Below are 15031 nucleotides of genomic sequence, written 5' to 3'. Positions count from 1 at the left end.
AAAAAATTCTGTGAGAAAGAGAGAGACTAAATAGGGGAGAAAACCTGCTGAAACAGCAAGGACTGTGATTGGCAATGACTGAGGAAAAAGAAAGAAAACTTTCTGCTAAGCCTCAAATTTGGCTCTGAAACCTTTACTTGCATTTGGCCAAACCAATCAGCTTGTCTTCTTTCTGATTTTTCAACAAACCCACAAAAAATTTCCCAGCCTTAAACTAACTTGCTTCCAAATCAGTGCATACTTACTGAGAATTTTTCATACAGTTGGTAAGTAAGCAGAGGGTTTGGGAGTTCTCGAAAATACAGCTTACAAAGGGAACCAACTGAATGTATATCTTGAACATAAGGTTCTTTTGTCAGGTCGGGAATATGTTCAGAGTCAAATTCATGCCTAAAGAAAATACATGGAAAGAACAAAATCAAATTCTGTTAGCAAAAGAATACTAGATTAGAAGAAAGAAAATTTCTAAAAAGAAGTCATAAGAATTCACTTTCCCTCTAGAATGTGACTAACAAGTGACTGATTAGATCTAAATTTGTATATTCTGAAAAAGCATAGCTTTTTTTTACCCTCCTGTACAATGGATAATGGTATGATCACCATCAACATAGCCTGCTATCACAGGTGCTAGGATACAGTGGCCATTCTTGACAATAAGATCCTTAAATCCTGAAGGGTAAATTTGTCAAAGCTTTTTTTGGAAATTAGGGCTGCAGGCAGCTGGTCTAGATCAAAATTACTGTGTCTAGAAATTCCTTGGATGCAAGCTGTGGAACTTAATAAGTTTCTGTTGGTGAGAACGAAGCCAGAAACCACATAAAGTGATTCCTTACAGAGACCCTGCTTTTTGCAGAGAGAAAATGTTCATGAAATACACAAGTTGTTTTGAAAATGCCAAGGCAGGCCAAACTTAATCATCACTGGAATATGTATATCGAAATAGCTGGTTCAAATTAGACAATGCTGATTCAGACATGAAATACAGGACTAAATCCTATGGGGATTTGCTTGTGGAAACCCTAATTCTGAGAATCACTTTGCATCTAAACAACTTGTTTTGCAAAGAATATTTGATCTTTAACTCAGGAGCCCAAAGTTAGTCCTCTCAAATATGGTGTTGCCACAAGTCAAGAATTGCTCTTGGTAACTTATAAAGATGAGCTCTGCAAACAAATAAGCTTATTAGAGGACAGGGGAATTCTCCATCTGTAGAAATGAAGCCATAAAAAAGAATGATGAACTGTATAGACTTAGATACCATCTCTTTGTCTCTGCGAATATATGTCTCAAAGGGAGGTTACTTTTAGCCTCTGGTATTTAGGTTATTCATTCCAAATAATTTATATAGCACAATCATCAATTCCTCAGTGTTAAAAGTTTGAGTTTCACAATCTGTTTTCAAATCATTTATTTGATTTGTAGAAAGAAATATTTAAGATGTTAATATTTAGAGTAATGAAATGGAATGCTGAGTAAAATAGCATGAAGTGTAACCTATTGTCGTCTTCTTTTACTAATAGGAAGCCTAAAAAAGAAGTAATTTATTTTATAATCTGTATGTTAATGTTTCCCAGGGAATCATGTTTTGCGAAATCCTCAGTTTTCTAAGCATTATAAATTGGAGATTCTTCTGAGAGATTTCTTCTGTGAGAAAAAGTTTTTACAATGAGCTACAATATGGCTTTTGTTAGTAGTTAATTACAGGGGACAGAAAAACAAAATACTATTGCCCATCAGGACAGGTGCAGAGGGCTTGGGTTGTGGCAAACAGACTTGGTTACCCACTCATCCAGATATTCGCAGCTTGGATTCTAATAAACAGGATGTGAGAAGCTTGGATTAAGCTACATGTTCTCATTTTGTTGTTGTTGTTTTTGACAAGTTCTAATCAACAGTTAAGGAGTAATTATCTCTCTTGAGAGAGTCTAACCAATGGCTAAAGGAAACACACCTACTTACTCCTTATCAGTCCCACAGGAGGAGCTAGCTGATAGGAAACTATCAGTATCCATCCCAAATTATTTGCTCTGAGCAACCATACTCCTGATGCTGCTTGGTCTGCTTTTATGACAATAAAGGCCCTTCCTTTGAGAAGCCAACCCTGATCTCATGATAATTCTTACACATCAAACATATCAAACCTCTCACTACATTAATATAGTGTTTCTTTATACTTACATATAACTACTTCTAATTACTACTCATTAGGCTTATTTTTTTTTCTATTTTGTCCCAAAGGGCTCTTCTTTACCCTCAGGTTTATTTGACTTGCATTTATAAGCATCATCAAAATAATTCAAATCCTAAAATGGTCCAAGATCAAATGAGTATGGGAAATATGGTCTTGGAGATCTTTTAATTTCACATTTCAGGTAAAACATATAGCACATTTAATCTCAGATGTAGATTTATAAGCTACTTTTTAAGATGACTGTGATCTGCTTTTACCAAAGAATTTAATTTAATCTAATAGACATTTACTGAGTTCTTAAAGCAGGACTAGGCTCTGAGGGGAAAAAAAATTAAACAATCCATGCCTTCAAGTAAGTTTATTTTTTTCTACAGTTGTGGTTAATTTTTTTCCCTCTTTTCTTGATGGAAGATATTTGGAGTAGTCTGGTGAAACAGAATAACATCTTCCCATCATTAAAGAAGATGTTAAGATTATACAAAGATCAACTGTGATGAATGTGACTCTCTTCAGGAATGAGGTAATTCAGGCCAATTCCAATAGAATTATGGTTGAGAGTCATCTACATCCAGGAGACTGAATGTGGTTCATAATATAGCATTTTCACCTTTTGGTTGTAGGCTTGCTTTTTGTTTTTCTCATTTTTTTCCCTTTTTGATCAGGTTTTTCTTATGCCCCATGATAACTAATGAAAAATGTATAGAAGAATTGTGCATGTTTAATACATACTGAATTACTAACTCTCTGAGGAAAGGGTGGGGCAAATGGAGGGAGAAAAATTTGGAACACAGGGATGAAATTGAAAACTATCACATATTTTGATCATTAAAAGCTATTATTTAAAATAATAAAAGAAGATGCTAAATTTTAGTTAAAGGTAAGTGAAGATGAATGTTTAATTTTTGAAATCTGTTTACTACAGGATAAGAACTTCTGTTCCTAGATGAATGGACCATGTAAACAAGTAAATAAGTACAAAGAAATGAGAACACAGGAAAGCAAAAGCAATGGGGAATTTTACAAGGGCTTCTAGGAGGACAAAGCCCTGGAGCTGAGCCTAGAAGGAAGACAAGGATTCAAACAATTCTAATTGAAAATTAGGCAAGAGGGATGAGTAAGAGGGACAAATGCTTGTGTAAATAGGAAGTGGGAGATGTAGCTGAGGGGAGTAGTGAGATGCAAGGCAAAAAAGATAAGTTGAAGTCACAGCATTGCTAAGAAGGATGCTAAGTGAAAGAGTTTGTATTTTTAGCAGGACAGGGGCATGGTCATATCTGTATCTCAGATGATTTTAGCAATCATCTGATATTAGGAAGGAGTGGGGGGAAAACACTGGAAATAGAATTATCAGAAAGAGGAACCGACCAATTAGGAGACTAATATAATAGTACAGGTGAGAAGTGATGAGAATCTAAACTAGAGACTTAATTAGTGACTAGAGAGATATTCCAGAGGAAAAATCAATCATATTTATCAATTGACTAAATATAGAAAATGAGAAAAAAAGCAAGACTAGAACGACTGAGGCTATGAATCTGGCAGACAGAGCTAGCCTGTATCAAAAAGATGTTTGGAGAAAGGAAGCACTTATAAAAAGCAACCAATTATATTTTGGCTATGTTGAGGCCAAAAGTCAATGGTACATCAAGTAGAGATGTTTGCATTTGTGAAACTGAAACTAAGATTTACTTTTCAGTATCTGATTTGTAATTTCTAAGATCCATTCGTATGAAATGCATAAGGATGCATTTCCTTTTAGAATTTTCTGACTTTGTGTTATCTTCCTTTTGAGGAATTTAAATTAATGCATAGGCTAGCTAGAGAAATGATACATGCATTCACAAAGCTATATGTGACTCTCTTGATAATTAAGGCCTTTATCTACCCATTAGGTTCCTAATGTTTTGGTTTATTTCTTTCTTCCTTCTAGAATCAGAGTTAGCATTCATGTGCAGAATTCTATGATAGAAAATTCTAAGCACTTCCAAAAGGCTTCTGACCCTTAGTCAGAAAAAATATATCAAAGTCATTCCTTGGCATCCATCTAAAGCATTCAGGAATCTGGGAGGAGGAAAGAGAGTAAATACTTATTAAGCACTTTATAAGTATTATTTGATCCTTACAATATCCTTTTGAGGTAAGTACTATTATTTAATAATAGTACTTACTTTGCCTATTTTAGAGCTGAGGAAACTAAGGTATTTAGTTAAATCACTTGCCCAGGATGCCACAATACATTCAACAGAATCATCTAACTGTTCATTATTTCTTCCTTTATTTTGTCTTTACACAGTAATTTGAGTGAAACCTTCAAAAGGAAAAATGGATGTTTAATGAAGTAGAGGACATTCAAGCAATTCTGAAAGAAAGACAGAACTAAATATAAAATTTGATATCCAAACACAAGATTGAAGAAAAGTACAAAAGGATAAATATGAAAGTATAATCATAAAACACTTACAATTCCTATATGAGAAGATGATAAATGTAATGCCTAAGAAGCTTATCATAATTGGGGCAATTAGAAGGAGTATATTTAAGCTTAGGGTAAATCTGTGTTGATTATATGAGGATGATATCAAAAAAATGAAGGGCTGAGAAAGAGGGATACACTGGGAGAAGGAAGGGAAAGAGAATATGGAAAAACTTATCCCACATTAAAGAAATATTTAAAAGAAGAGTTTTTATAATAGACAGAGAAATAGGGTAGTGGTAAGCAATGCTTGAACCTCATATTGAAATTGCTTCAAAAAGAGAGAAATATATATGAACGCACTCATGCATGGGCACACACGCGCGCGCGCACACACACACACACACACACACACACATACACACACACAGTTTAGCACAGTAATCTATTTTGCCCAATTTGGAAATAAAAAGGAAGGAGATAAGAGACATGGGAGTAAAAGAGAGATAAGGATAAAAAGGAGTTTGGATTAAGAGAAGCAGTGATCAAAAAAAAAAAACAAACAACAACAACAGATTTTTGAGGTGAGACAGAATGAAAAGGGAAAGAGAAGGACTAAACAGAAGAAAATAGAAAGTAAATACATTCAGTAATAACAACTGTAAATTGAATGGAATGAACTCACTAATTAAAATGGAAACAGATAGTAGAATATTAAAAAACAGAAACAAACAAAAAGTTCTTTACAAAAGACATATTTGCTACAGAAAGAAACACAAAATTAAAATAAAAGATTGAAGCACACTATATTGTGCTTCAGCTGAAGTAAAAGAGGCAAGGGTGGACAAAGTAAAAATAAAAATAGATATAATTAAAAGAAATAATTATAGAAATAACATTTTCCTAGAAAGTAATAAATAAAGTAATATAAACAATTTTTACAATAAGTTCCTCTAATAAAAATCTCATTTTGAGGATGCCCATCAGGTAGTTGACTAAGTAAACTGAGGTATATGATTATGATAGAATACTATTACACTATAAGAAATGATGAGTAGGATGCTCTCAGAAAAACCTGGAAAGACTTCCATGAGCTTGTGCAAAGTGGAAGATACTATGTACAAAGTAATAACAAAATTGTGGTATGATTTATTCTTCTACAATGATTCAAGACTAATATGAAGGACTTATTATGAAAAATGCTATCTCTACTCAGAAAAAGAACTGACTGTGTCTGCATACAGACTTAAGGATACTTTTTTTTTTTAAACACTTTATTTTTCTTAAAGTTATTGCAGTAAGGGAAGAGAACATCTATATTTTCTTTTGAAACATGACTTTTGTGGAAATGTTTTGCATAACTTCAGATGTGCCTTCTCAATGATGGGGGAGAGGAAAGGAGAGAATCCAAACTCCGAGTTTTAGAAATAAATGTTAAAAATAGTTTTACATGTAACTGGAGGAAAATAATATTAAATAAATTAAGGAATAAAAAACCCTCATTTGTCAAATATATAGGAAATTGAGTCAAATTTATATAAAAAGAACCAATCTGTAATTCATAGTCAAAGAGATATAAATAGGAAATTTTCAAAAGATGACATTAAAGTTATCTATAATCATGTAGAGAAAATTGATTAGTGAAATGCATATTAAAAAACTCTAGTATACCACCTCCTACTTATTAGAAATTACAAACACTAGACCAGATGAAGGAAAAATAGCTACACTAATGAACTGTTGTGAACTAAAGAACTGTTCAAACATTCTGGAGAAAAATCTGGAACTATACTCAAAGGGCTATAAAACCATGATCCAAAAAGTGATCCAAAATAGGAGAAAAGTACTTATTTGTACAAATGTTTTAATAATAAATCTTTTTTGTAGTGGTGAAGAATTAGAAATTAAGAGTATATTCATCCACTGGGGAATGGCTGATCAACTTTTATATAATGACTGTGATGGAGTACTATAATGCTACAAGAAATGACAAGGAAGGTATTTTCAGGAAAAAAATAATTATATGAGCAAAATGATGTGAGAAGAACCAAGAAATCATTTTTGTATTGTAACAGCAATAATGTAATGATGATCAATTGTGAAAGATTTGGCTACTCTGATCAAAACAATGATCAAAGACAATTCCAAAGGATTTCTGATGAAAAAATGCTATCATCTCCAGAGAAAGAAACAGATGAATCCCCAAATATAATCTGAAACATAATTTTCTTGCTTTATTTTTCTGTAATATGATTACTATGAAAATATGTTTGCATGATTTCTCATGTATAATTGATATAATTTTGTTTGCCTTCTCAGTGGGTGGAGAAACAGTAGCAAAGGGAGGAAGAGAATTTACAACTCAATTAAAAATATTTAAATTAAACAATAAATTATTAAGTTACTTTAAAATGGAGATGATAATACTTTCTTCAAACATTTATTGTAAGGATCATGATGATATATATATATATGTATATGTAAAATGCTTTACAAAACCATCTACTATATAAAATCAGTTATTTATTTGAAAATTTGGATAGTTTTAGGAAGTCAAAGATTAATAAATGAAGGCTAAATTGGCAATGTAAGAACTAGGATTCTGCCATTTACTGGCAAATGCATGCTGGTTAATTCTACAGTCAAGAAGTCAACTACAGCAGGCCAAATCCAGTCTGTCATTTGCTTTTGGGTTATCTCTAGCTAAGAATGGATTTAAAATTTTTTAAATTTTATTGTCTTTCTTACTTTAAAAACATTGCAAGTAGTAAGGAAATAGGCTAAATTTGGATGAAAACAGAAAAGCAATTTAAGAAAATTTAAAAGAAAAAAATTTGACAGTAGATCAAATTACATTATTCATAAAACTGATGTTGTAGTATAAGAAAACTTCCCATTTCCTGGTAAATCAATGAGAAATAAAATAATATAATATTTTTTCCTAAATTATCTCTCAGAACAGAAACACTTTCTCTGAATTTGTTTGCTTAAATTTGGGAAAGTAGTTTTTATTTCTCAAATAGATTAGGGAATAAAGAGTTCATGAGGTAAAAACTTATTTTTACCTCTATAAAAATCCAACCCTGAATTTCCTCTAAGAACTATGAAGAGGTTTATGTAGTAAACTAAATAGATAAGTGGAACAAATTATAAAACATTAGTATTTTGTCCATAATGAGAAAAATTATTTTCAGGAAAGACAATGCTGGGAATTAGTGTAATGAATAGAACAGCTACTTCAAAGAAATACTATAGATGTAGACGATGTGTATCACTGTTTAAATAATATTTTTTATTCGATGCCAAAAGGTAAGCTTTCACATTGTAAAGAATGAGCCTAAGCTGTTGAGATTTGCTTCCTAAATAAAAGTCTCAACTACAAGAGTAAAACTAAATGTTTCAAAAAAAGAATGACTCTTTTAATGTACTTAACTTATTTGTCTTATAATATTTTGGCATGTTAAAGAACATAACAGAGATAACTGCATGATTTGGTGACTGAATATCAAGTCATTACACATGCATAACACCTAATGAGTTTCCCAGGTTCATTTTAAAGTATTTGATAATTTTAAAAATAGAAGAGTTCATTTTATGAGTTAGATCCTTGTAATTTTTTTTTTCAAATTAAGATTCATATATCTGGTACAGGTTTTAGATAAAGATTAAAAACAGCAAGTAGGATCTAAAAACTGAATTTCTATAAAGTTTCAGGTTTGAAGGTTAAATTTAAGAGATTGTATTGAATTGTATTAAGGTTTTTTTGCAGGCAGATTTTATGAGAATTATCTAGTCATTTTTAGAAGGATTTGGAACCACATAAGCAGCCTTTGCTTTATAACTCTCCTGAGAAGGAAGCTTGCTGTAGAATATTCAAGAGAAGATATCCAGAGACCAGACATCAGGGATTCAAAGATGTGATGATTAATATTGATGATAATTTTTATATTGTTTTTCCCTTTTGTTCATGCTTTCTTACAACTACTTATCTGAAGCAACCCATATCTGAAAATTAACCCATCAGTTTGCTTTGATTATTTACAAATACTTAGGGGGAGTAGGACACCTCTTTTTCTGAATTCAGGAAACTGTATTGTTCATTCTCCCTCTTCTAACTTGAAAAGTCCCTAATATTTCATCCAATTAGAAATGAGATTATCTAATCCTTTAAATTATCTGCCCTTATTTGATTGTTTTAAAAGTTTCTCTTCCTGTATTTGGGGTCTTAGCCTAAGCTAAGGAGATCTGGTCTTGGTTTGTAAGACAATAGGCATGTATTGTTTACTGAATCAAAATACTTAGAAGACTGAACCTTTGTTTTCTTCAGTCACTTACCATGTCTTCTCCATTAAACTATAAGCTCCTTGAGTGTAGGGCCTATTCTTTTCCCTTCCTTTATCTTCAACATTTAGTATAGATTCCTTGCAAAAAGTAAATACTTAATAATTAGCTGTTGTTGTTTTTTTGTTGTTGTTATTGTTGCTGTTGGGGGGCGTGGGGTGGGAAAGAAAGCCAATTAGGGCTAAGTGACTTGTCCAGGGTCATACTGCTAGTATCTGAGGTCACATTTGAACTCAGGTCTTCCTGACCTCCTAACCCTAAATTCATGCCACCAAGCTGCTCTAATAAATGCTTCTTAATTATCACTATATATAACTATATAGTGTATAGTTAATACACTATAACTAAATGGAATTTATACCAGGAACACAAGGCTGATTCAATATCAGCAAAACTATCGTCATAATTGGCATATTAATTATAAAACTATCAAAAATAATATGATTATCTCAACCTATGCAGAAAAAAAGCATTTGAAAAAAAATACAACATTAATTACTAATAAAACGAGAAAGCATAGGAATAAATGGAGTTTTCCTTCAAATGATTAAGTGACATCTATATAAAATCATCAGCAAGCATATAGGTAATGGGGACAAGCTGGAAACATTCCAAATGAAAAAAAAAGGTGAAACAAGGTTGCCCATTATCAATATTATTATTCAATATTGTACTAGAAATGTGAGCTTAAAAAATAAGAAAAATAAATTGAAGTAATTAAGAGTAAGTCATGAGGAAACAAAACTATCACTCTTTGCAGATGATATAGCAGTATATTTAAAACTCCTAAAGAATAAACTAAAAAAACTACTGGAAACAATAGCTTCAGCAAAGTTGCAGGAATACAAAATAAATCTACATAAATCATCAGCATTCCTGTATGCTACCAACAAACCCAATAGCAAGAGTAAGAAAATCCCATTTAAAATAACCGTGAACAATATAAAATATTTGGGACTCCACCTGCCACGACAAACGCAGGAACTATATAAACACAATTACAAAACACTTTTCACACAAAGTTAAATCTAAATAATTGGAAAAATAACAATTGCTTATGGGTGGGCTAAGCTAATATAACAAAAATGATAATTCTATCTAAATTAATCTACTAATTCGGTGTTATACAAAATTGCCAAAAAATTTACAACATAGAAATAGAAAAATAGTAAAACTCATATGGAAGAACAAAAGGTCAAGAATATAAAAGAAATTAATGGGAAAAAATACAAAGTAAGGTGGCCTAGTCATGTCAGAACTAAAAATATATGTTATATAGCAGTGATCATTAAAACCATTTAGTACTGGCTAAGAAACAGAGTGGTGGATCAGTGAAATAGGTTAGGTACACAAGACACAATAGTCAATGACTACAGTAATTTAGCCTTTGATAAACCTCAAGAGTCCATCTTGTGAGATAAGAACTCATCTGACAAAAATTGCTGGGAAAACTAGAAAAATAGTATGTAGGTACTGACCAACATCTAACAACCTATACCAAGATAAGGTTGAAATAGGCTCATGATTTAGACATAAAATATGACAATATAACCAAATTTAGTAAAGCAAGGGATAGTCTACCTGTCAGATCTATGGAGAAGGGAGGAATTTATAATGAAAGAAGAACTAGAGAGTATTATGAAATGTAAAATGGTTGATTTTGATTACATTAAATTAGAAAATTTTTGCACAAACAAAACCAATGCAAACAAGATTACAAGGGAAGCACAAAGTTAGGAAACAATTTTTACAATCGATGTTGGGGGAGGGAGATAATGAATTCTATTTTAGGACAGTTTGAGATGCATATAAAATATTTAGTTCAAGATGTTCAAAAGGCGACATAGGATAAAAACTTAGGAAGAAGATGGGGACTGATTTATAAATTTGAGAGTCATATGCATAGATTTGATAACTGAAGCTATGATTGCTAAGGAGATCATTAAGGGATAAAGTACAGTAGCAGAAAAAGGTTCACAATAAAATCTTGGGAAGAATACAGTCAGTGGCCATGGCATGGATGAAGATTTAGCAAAGGAAACTGAAAAAGAGTGATCACTCAGGCAAAAAAATCACCATGAGAGAAAAGTCACAAAAATTCAAATAGAGACTATCCAGGAGAATTTAATGTTCAACAATGTTAGAGTTAAAAAAGGGTCAAGAAAGACAAAGATTGAGAGAACGTCATTAGATTTGATAATTAAGAGACTACTGATAAACTTGAAGAAAGGAGATTCACTTAAATGATGAGATTGAAAGCTAGAATGCAGTAGGTTTAGAAGTTACAGGAGAAAAAAATATTATCTAGTAGAGCCAGCTTCTCAAGGACTTCAGCTGCCTTTACAACTGGGGTTTTTAACCTGAGTCTAACTTCTTTTTTTCAGGGTAGGGAGAATGTAACATTTTTAATAATTGATAATTTTAACATGATTGACTTTCTTTGTAACTCCTATATTTTATTTTATGCATTAAAAATTTCCATGTAATAGTTTCATAGGCTTCATCAGATTGCCCATGTCTCCCAAATGGTTAAGAATCTCTGCTTCAAGGGTATATGCTTAAAAAAGAGAAATTTTGAACTTTCAAAAAGCACTGAAACAAATAGGGTTTGTATTTTTGAAGTGATAGTTAAGCATATGTATTCAGAAAATCTTATATAGACCATAATATAAACACCAACTCTTCCTCTTTCATAATATATTCCCTTTTGCCCACTCAAGTTCACCAACATATGAAATACAATTTGGAAATTGATTAGTTCTAAAACAAATTTTCTAGGAGTGAAAAAGGAAAGGAGAGAAAAGACTTTACCGTAATCTCTGGATATTAGAGGCAACGCCAGAAAGACGATATATTCCATCCACAATACCATATCTCTCAATGAATGCAGTACAGCTCTGAAGAACCTGGGGCACTAAAGAAATCATATTTTACATAAAGAATTAAAATAATAGCAAATAGTAATATGAACTCAAAGTGACATGGGGACCATGAATTTCATATACAAATTATAGTCTGTACCAGCAGAGAAGAACTATTTGGATTATGTAGTAATTGTAGTGCACTTCAGTTGGTGGTTATGTTTATTGCTGTTAAGCAAAATCAGTAACAAAACCCTGGATAATAAAGATACGTTGTATTTTGTAATATTTATGATTAGGGAGTGGGTTCCTACATTAAGATAGTATTGTTTGTTCATCAGGCTCTGACACCTCCTCTTTATTTCTCTGCAGTAGTCTCATTTGTGTTATGTTATAATAGTAAGATGAACTGCTGCAACGCTGAGACCTTTTGGTTTCTATGTACATCGGGCAAAAAAGAAATATAGTTGTTACACAAAATTCTTCATAGGGCACCAAAAAAGGTATCTGGTTGAATAGTTATCAGAAATAAAAAAAGAAAACAAAATGACAGCATACAGTATAATTAACATTTGTAAAAAAAAAAGTTTTAAAACCTTCAGTCATTTATACTAATTTTAATTTTATTGAAAATATGCATTAACATATGAAAACATAAGACTAATAATAGAACATTTGCTAAATAGTAAAACCTGAAACAGTTTACAAAAAGGCATAGTTCTTTACTTTTACACTGAGTAATACTTTTCATGGTGTTTCTTAGAACAAGAGATTATATCATAAGGTCTATGAAGTCCTGGTTCTTCCACCAACTGTGTAGCAACAACAAAAATAGTAATTCACATTTATATGGATAGTTAATTAAGGACTTTTCTCATAATGCCTGTATGAGTTGGATATTCCAAGTGTTGTTACCTTCATTTCAGATATAAGAAATCTGAACCTCAAGGAAGTTAAGTGACTTGCTGTGGTCACACAGTTAGTAACTAGGAATACCAGAATTTGACCTCAAATGTTCTCACTCCAAGTCCAAAGTTCATTGCACTAATGTACATTGTCATATAACTGAATCTTTTATTCCAGTTAAATGCAGATGTCTAATTTCTCTGGACTAGAAGCATTTAAGATAAATGGTCTTTAATTCATATTTAAATTTGCAAAGAACAGACATTAAAGTATACAGCTGAAACTAAAATTATAGCCCTAGTTACCTTTTATTGAACTTTGCAATTCTACTGGCTGGATTCACTCTTCCTGGTACTCTGAATTACTTCTCGGAAGTAACAATTTGTCAAAGAAATCTATTTTCATAACTTTTTGCAGCATGATTAATAGTTCTGGGATATTTTAATTTCAATAAAAGTCATGCTTTTGAAATCTTGCTCTTCCTCAAGAAGTAAACTAAAAAGAATCTTCAGGCAATATAGAAATTGGGCATTTCCCTGAGGATAGCCTACTGAACTAATATAATAATAGCTGTTAGATAAGTAACACAAGATTATTTAGTATTACAATATTCTCTATGAATGTCTTATCTACCTAGAGAGATAAGCGACTTACGATCATGTAACTGTACATACTTTTTCTCACTGTATGTGTGTGTGTGTGTGTGTGTATATGTGTGTGTGTGTGTGTGTGTGTGTGTGTGTGTGTGTGTGTGTATATATATATATATATATATATATAAAATATATATATATAGATAGATAGATAGTTTCTTAGGGCCATGTCACTGTACATACATACATATATACACACACATATATATACATATATACATACACATATATATATATATACTTGTGTATGTATACACACACACACACACACACACACAAACTGTAGAGAACACCTAAAAGGTCACTAACCGACAGTATCAATCACCTCTCTGCCTTTTTTATACATTGCTTTTATTCATTATCAACAATCAGTATGTATATGTCATTAATTCAAATCAGGAGTCTATGAGCCCAACATTTACCTTCAAAACCAGAATTCAGAAGATGTTCCCCCAGGTCACAACCAAATACCCTTTCTTTCAGAATTCCCCGCTGCTTCAGTTTCTGTTTTGTTGGACGAGACTTCATGAATGTTCGTAAGAAGGTAATAAGCTTGCCGTGTTTTTTGGATACTGCAAAAACAACAACAAATTCTTAATTGTGATATAAAAGGATGCATTTTATAGAGGCCAACCACTAAACTCTATAGCTAGATGTGGACGCTGACTTTTTTTTCCTGTAAAGAATCTGTAGCAGACTTCAGGGAGTAAATTGGCTTGCTTTAGGAATGACAGCATGTTATCATTTATTATTGATTAGAACTTGTGTATCATTCTTTACTTTCATCCCTATTGACAGAATTTACAAAATTTATAGCTATAACAACATCTAACAAAATTTACATATATATAACCTCAATATGGCAATTATTTTTCCCAAATCTGTTCCTACTTCTAATTCCCTATTTGTTCCAGTGGTATCACAAAAATTACCTAGTAAGTCATATCCAAAAATTATGCTATGTTTTTGCTTTTCCTTTTCCTTCTTCACCTTTCAAATCAGTTCAGTTTCAAAGTCCAATTAATTCTATTCAGCCCAAATCTCTTTCTCATTATCATCTGCAGTATCCATTATAAGGATAATGGATCTGGAGAAGTTTCATTTGGAGAAGAATAAACTTACATAAGATGGGAATTATAGACATGTCATCACAGCTGTTCTTATTTATTAGGATTGCCATGTGGAGAGGAGAACTGGACTAACTTTGACTGACTTTGGAAGGACAAGGGGAAATCAAAATAAGTCTGAGAGAAACAGAGTTAGGCTTGATGTAAGAAGAAGAAATACCAAACAAGTAGAGCATCCCCAGATGGCATGGGGTATCTTTAAAAGTATGTATCGGGGGGCAGCTAGGTGGCACAGTGGATAGAGCACCAGCCCTGAAATCAGGAGGACCTGAGTTCAAATTTGATCTCAGACAATTAACACTTCCTAGCTGTGTGACCTGGGCAAGTCACTTAACTCCAATTGCCTCAGCAAAAAACAGCAACAACAACAAAAAACACTTGATTTCCTTCTTTATAAAGCCTCTGGATGACCAGAAGTCACTAGTAATGTAGAAGGTACTCATTCATTCAAAGGGCATTTATTAAATTCAGGATTGATTTAGAAGCACAGAGAATACTTATTTGGTCTAGGTAGAAGCTATAGAGAAGGGATGAATTAG

At 32.2% G+C, this 15031-nt stretch overlaps 1 protein-coding gene across 2 annotated transcripts in view; it reads right to left on the bottom strand.

Moving 5' to 3' along the window:
• Positions 1-15031, bottom strand: part of ARHGAP32 (Rho GTPase activating protein 32) — a 417059-nt gene that overhangs the window by 25729 nt on the left and 376299 nt on the right. For both annotated transcript variants that reach the window (XM_051986687.1, XM_051986688.1), the window contains 3 exons: positions 13788-13937; positions 11757-11859; positions 246-390 (listed from right to left, as the gene is read on the bottom strand). In XM_051986687.1, the coding sequence (XP_051842647.1) occupies positions 246-390; positions 11757-11859; positions 13788-13937 (398 nt within the window). The remainder of the gene's footprint in view (positions 1-245; positions 391-11756; positions 11860-13787; positions 13938-15031) is intronic.

Source organism: Antechinus flavipes, chromosome 3 (genome assembly GCF_016432865.1).
Source record: "Antechinus flavipes isolate AdamAnt ecotype Samford, QLD, Australia chromosome 3, AdamAnt_v2, whole genome shotgun sequence".
Lineage (NCBI taxonomy): Eukaryota > Metazoa > Chordata > Mammalia > Dasyuromorphia > Dasyuridae > Antechinus > Antechinus flavipes.
Note: the sequence above shows the minus strand (reverse complement) of the source record. Positions and strands in the feature narration are given on the sequence as shown.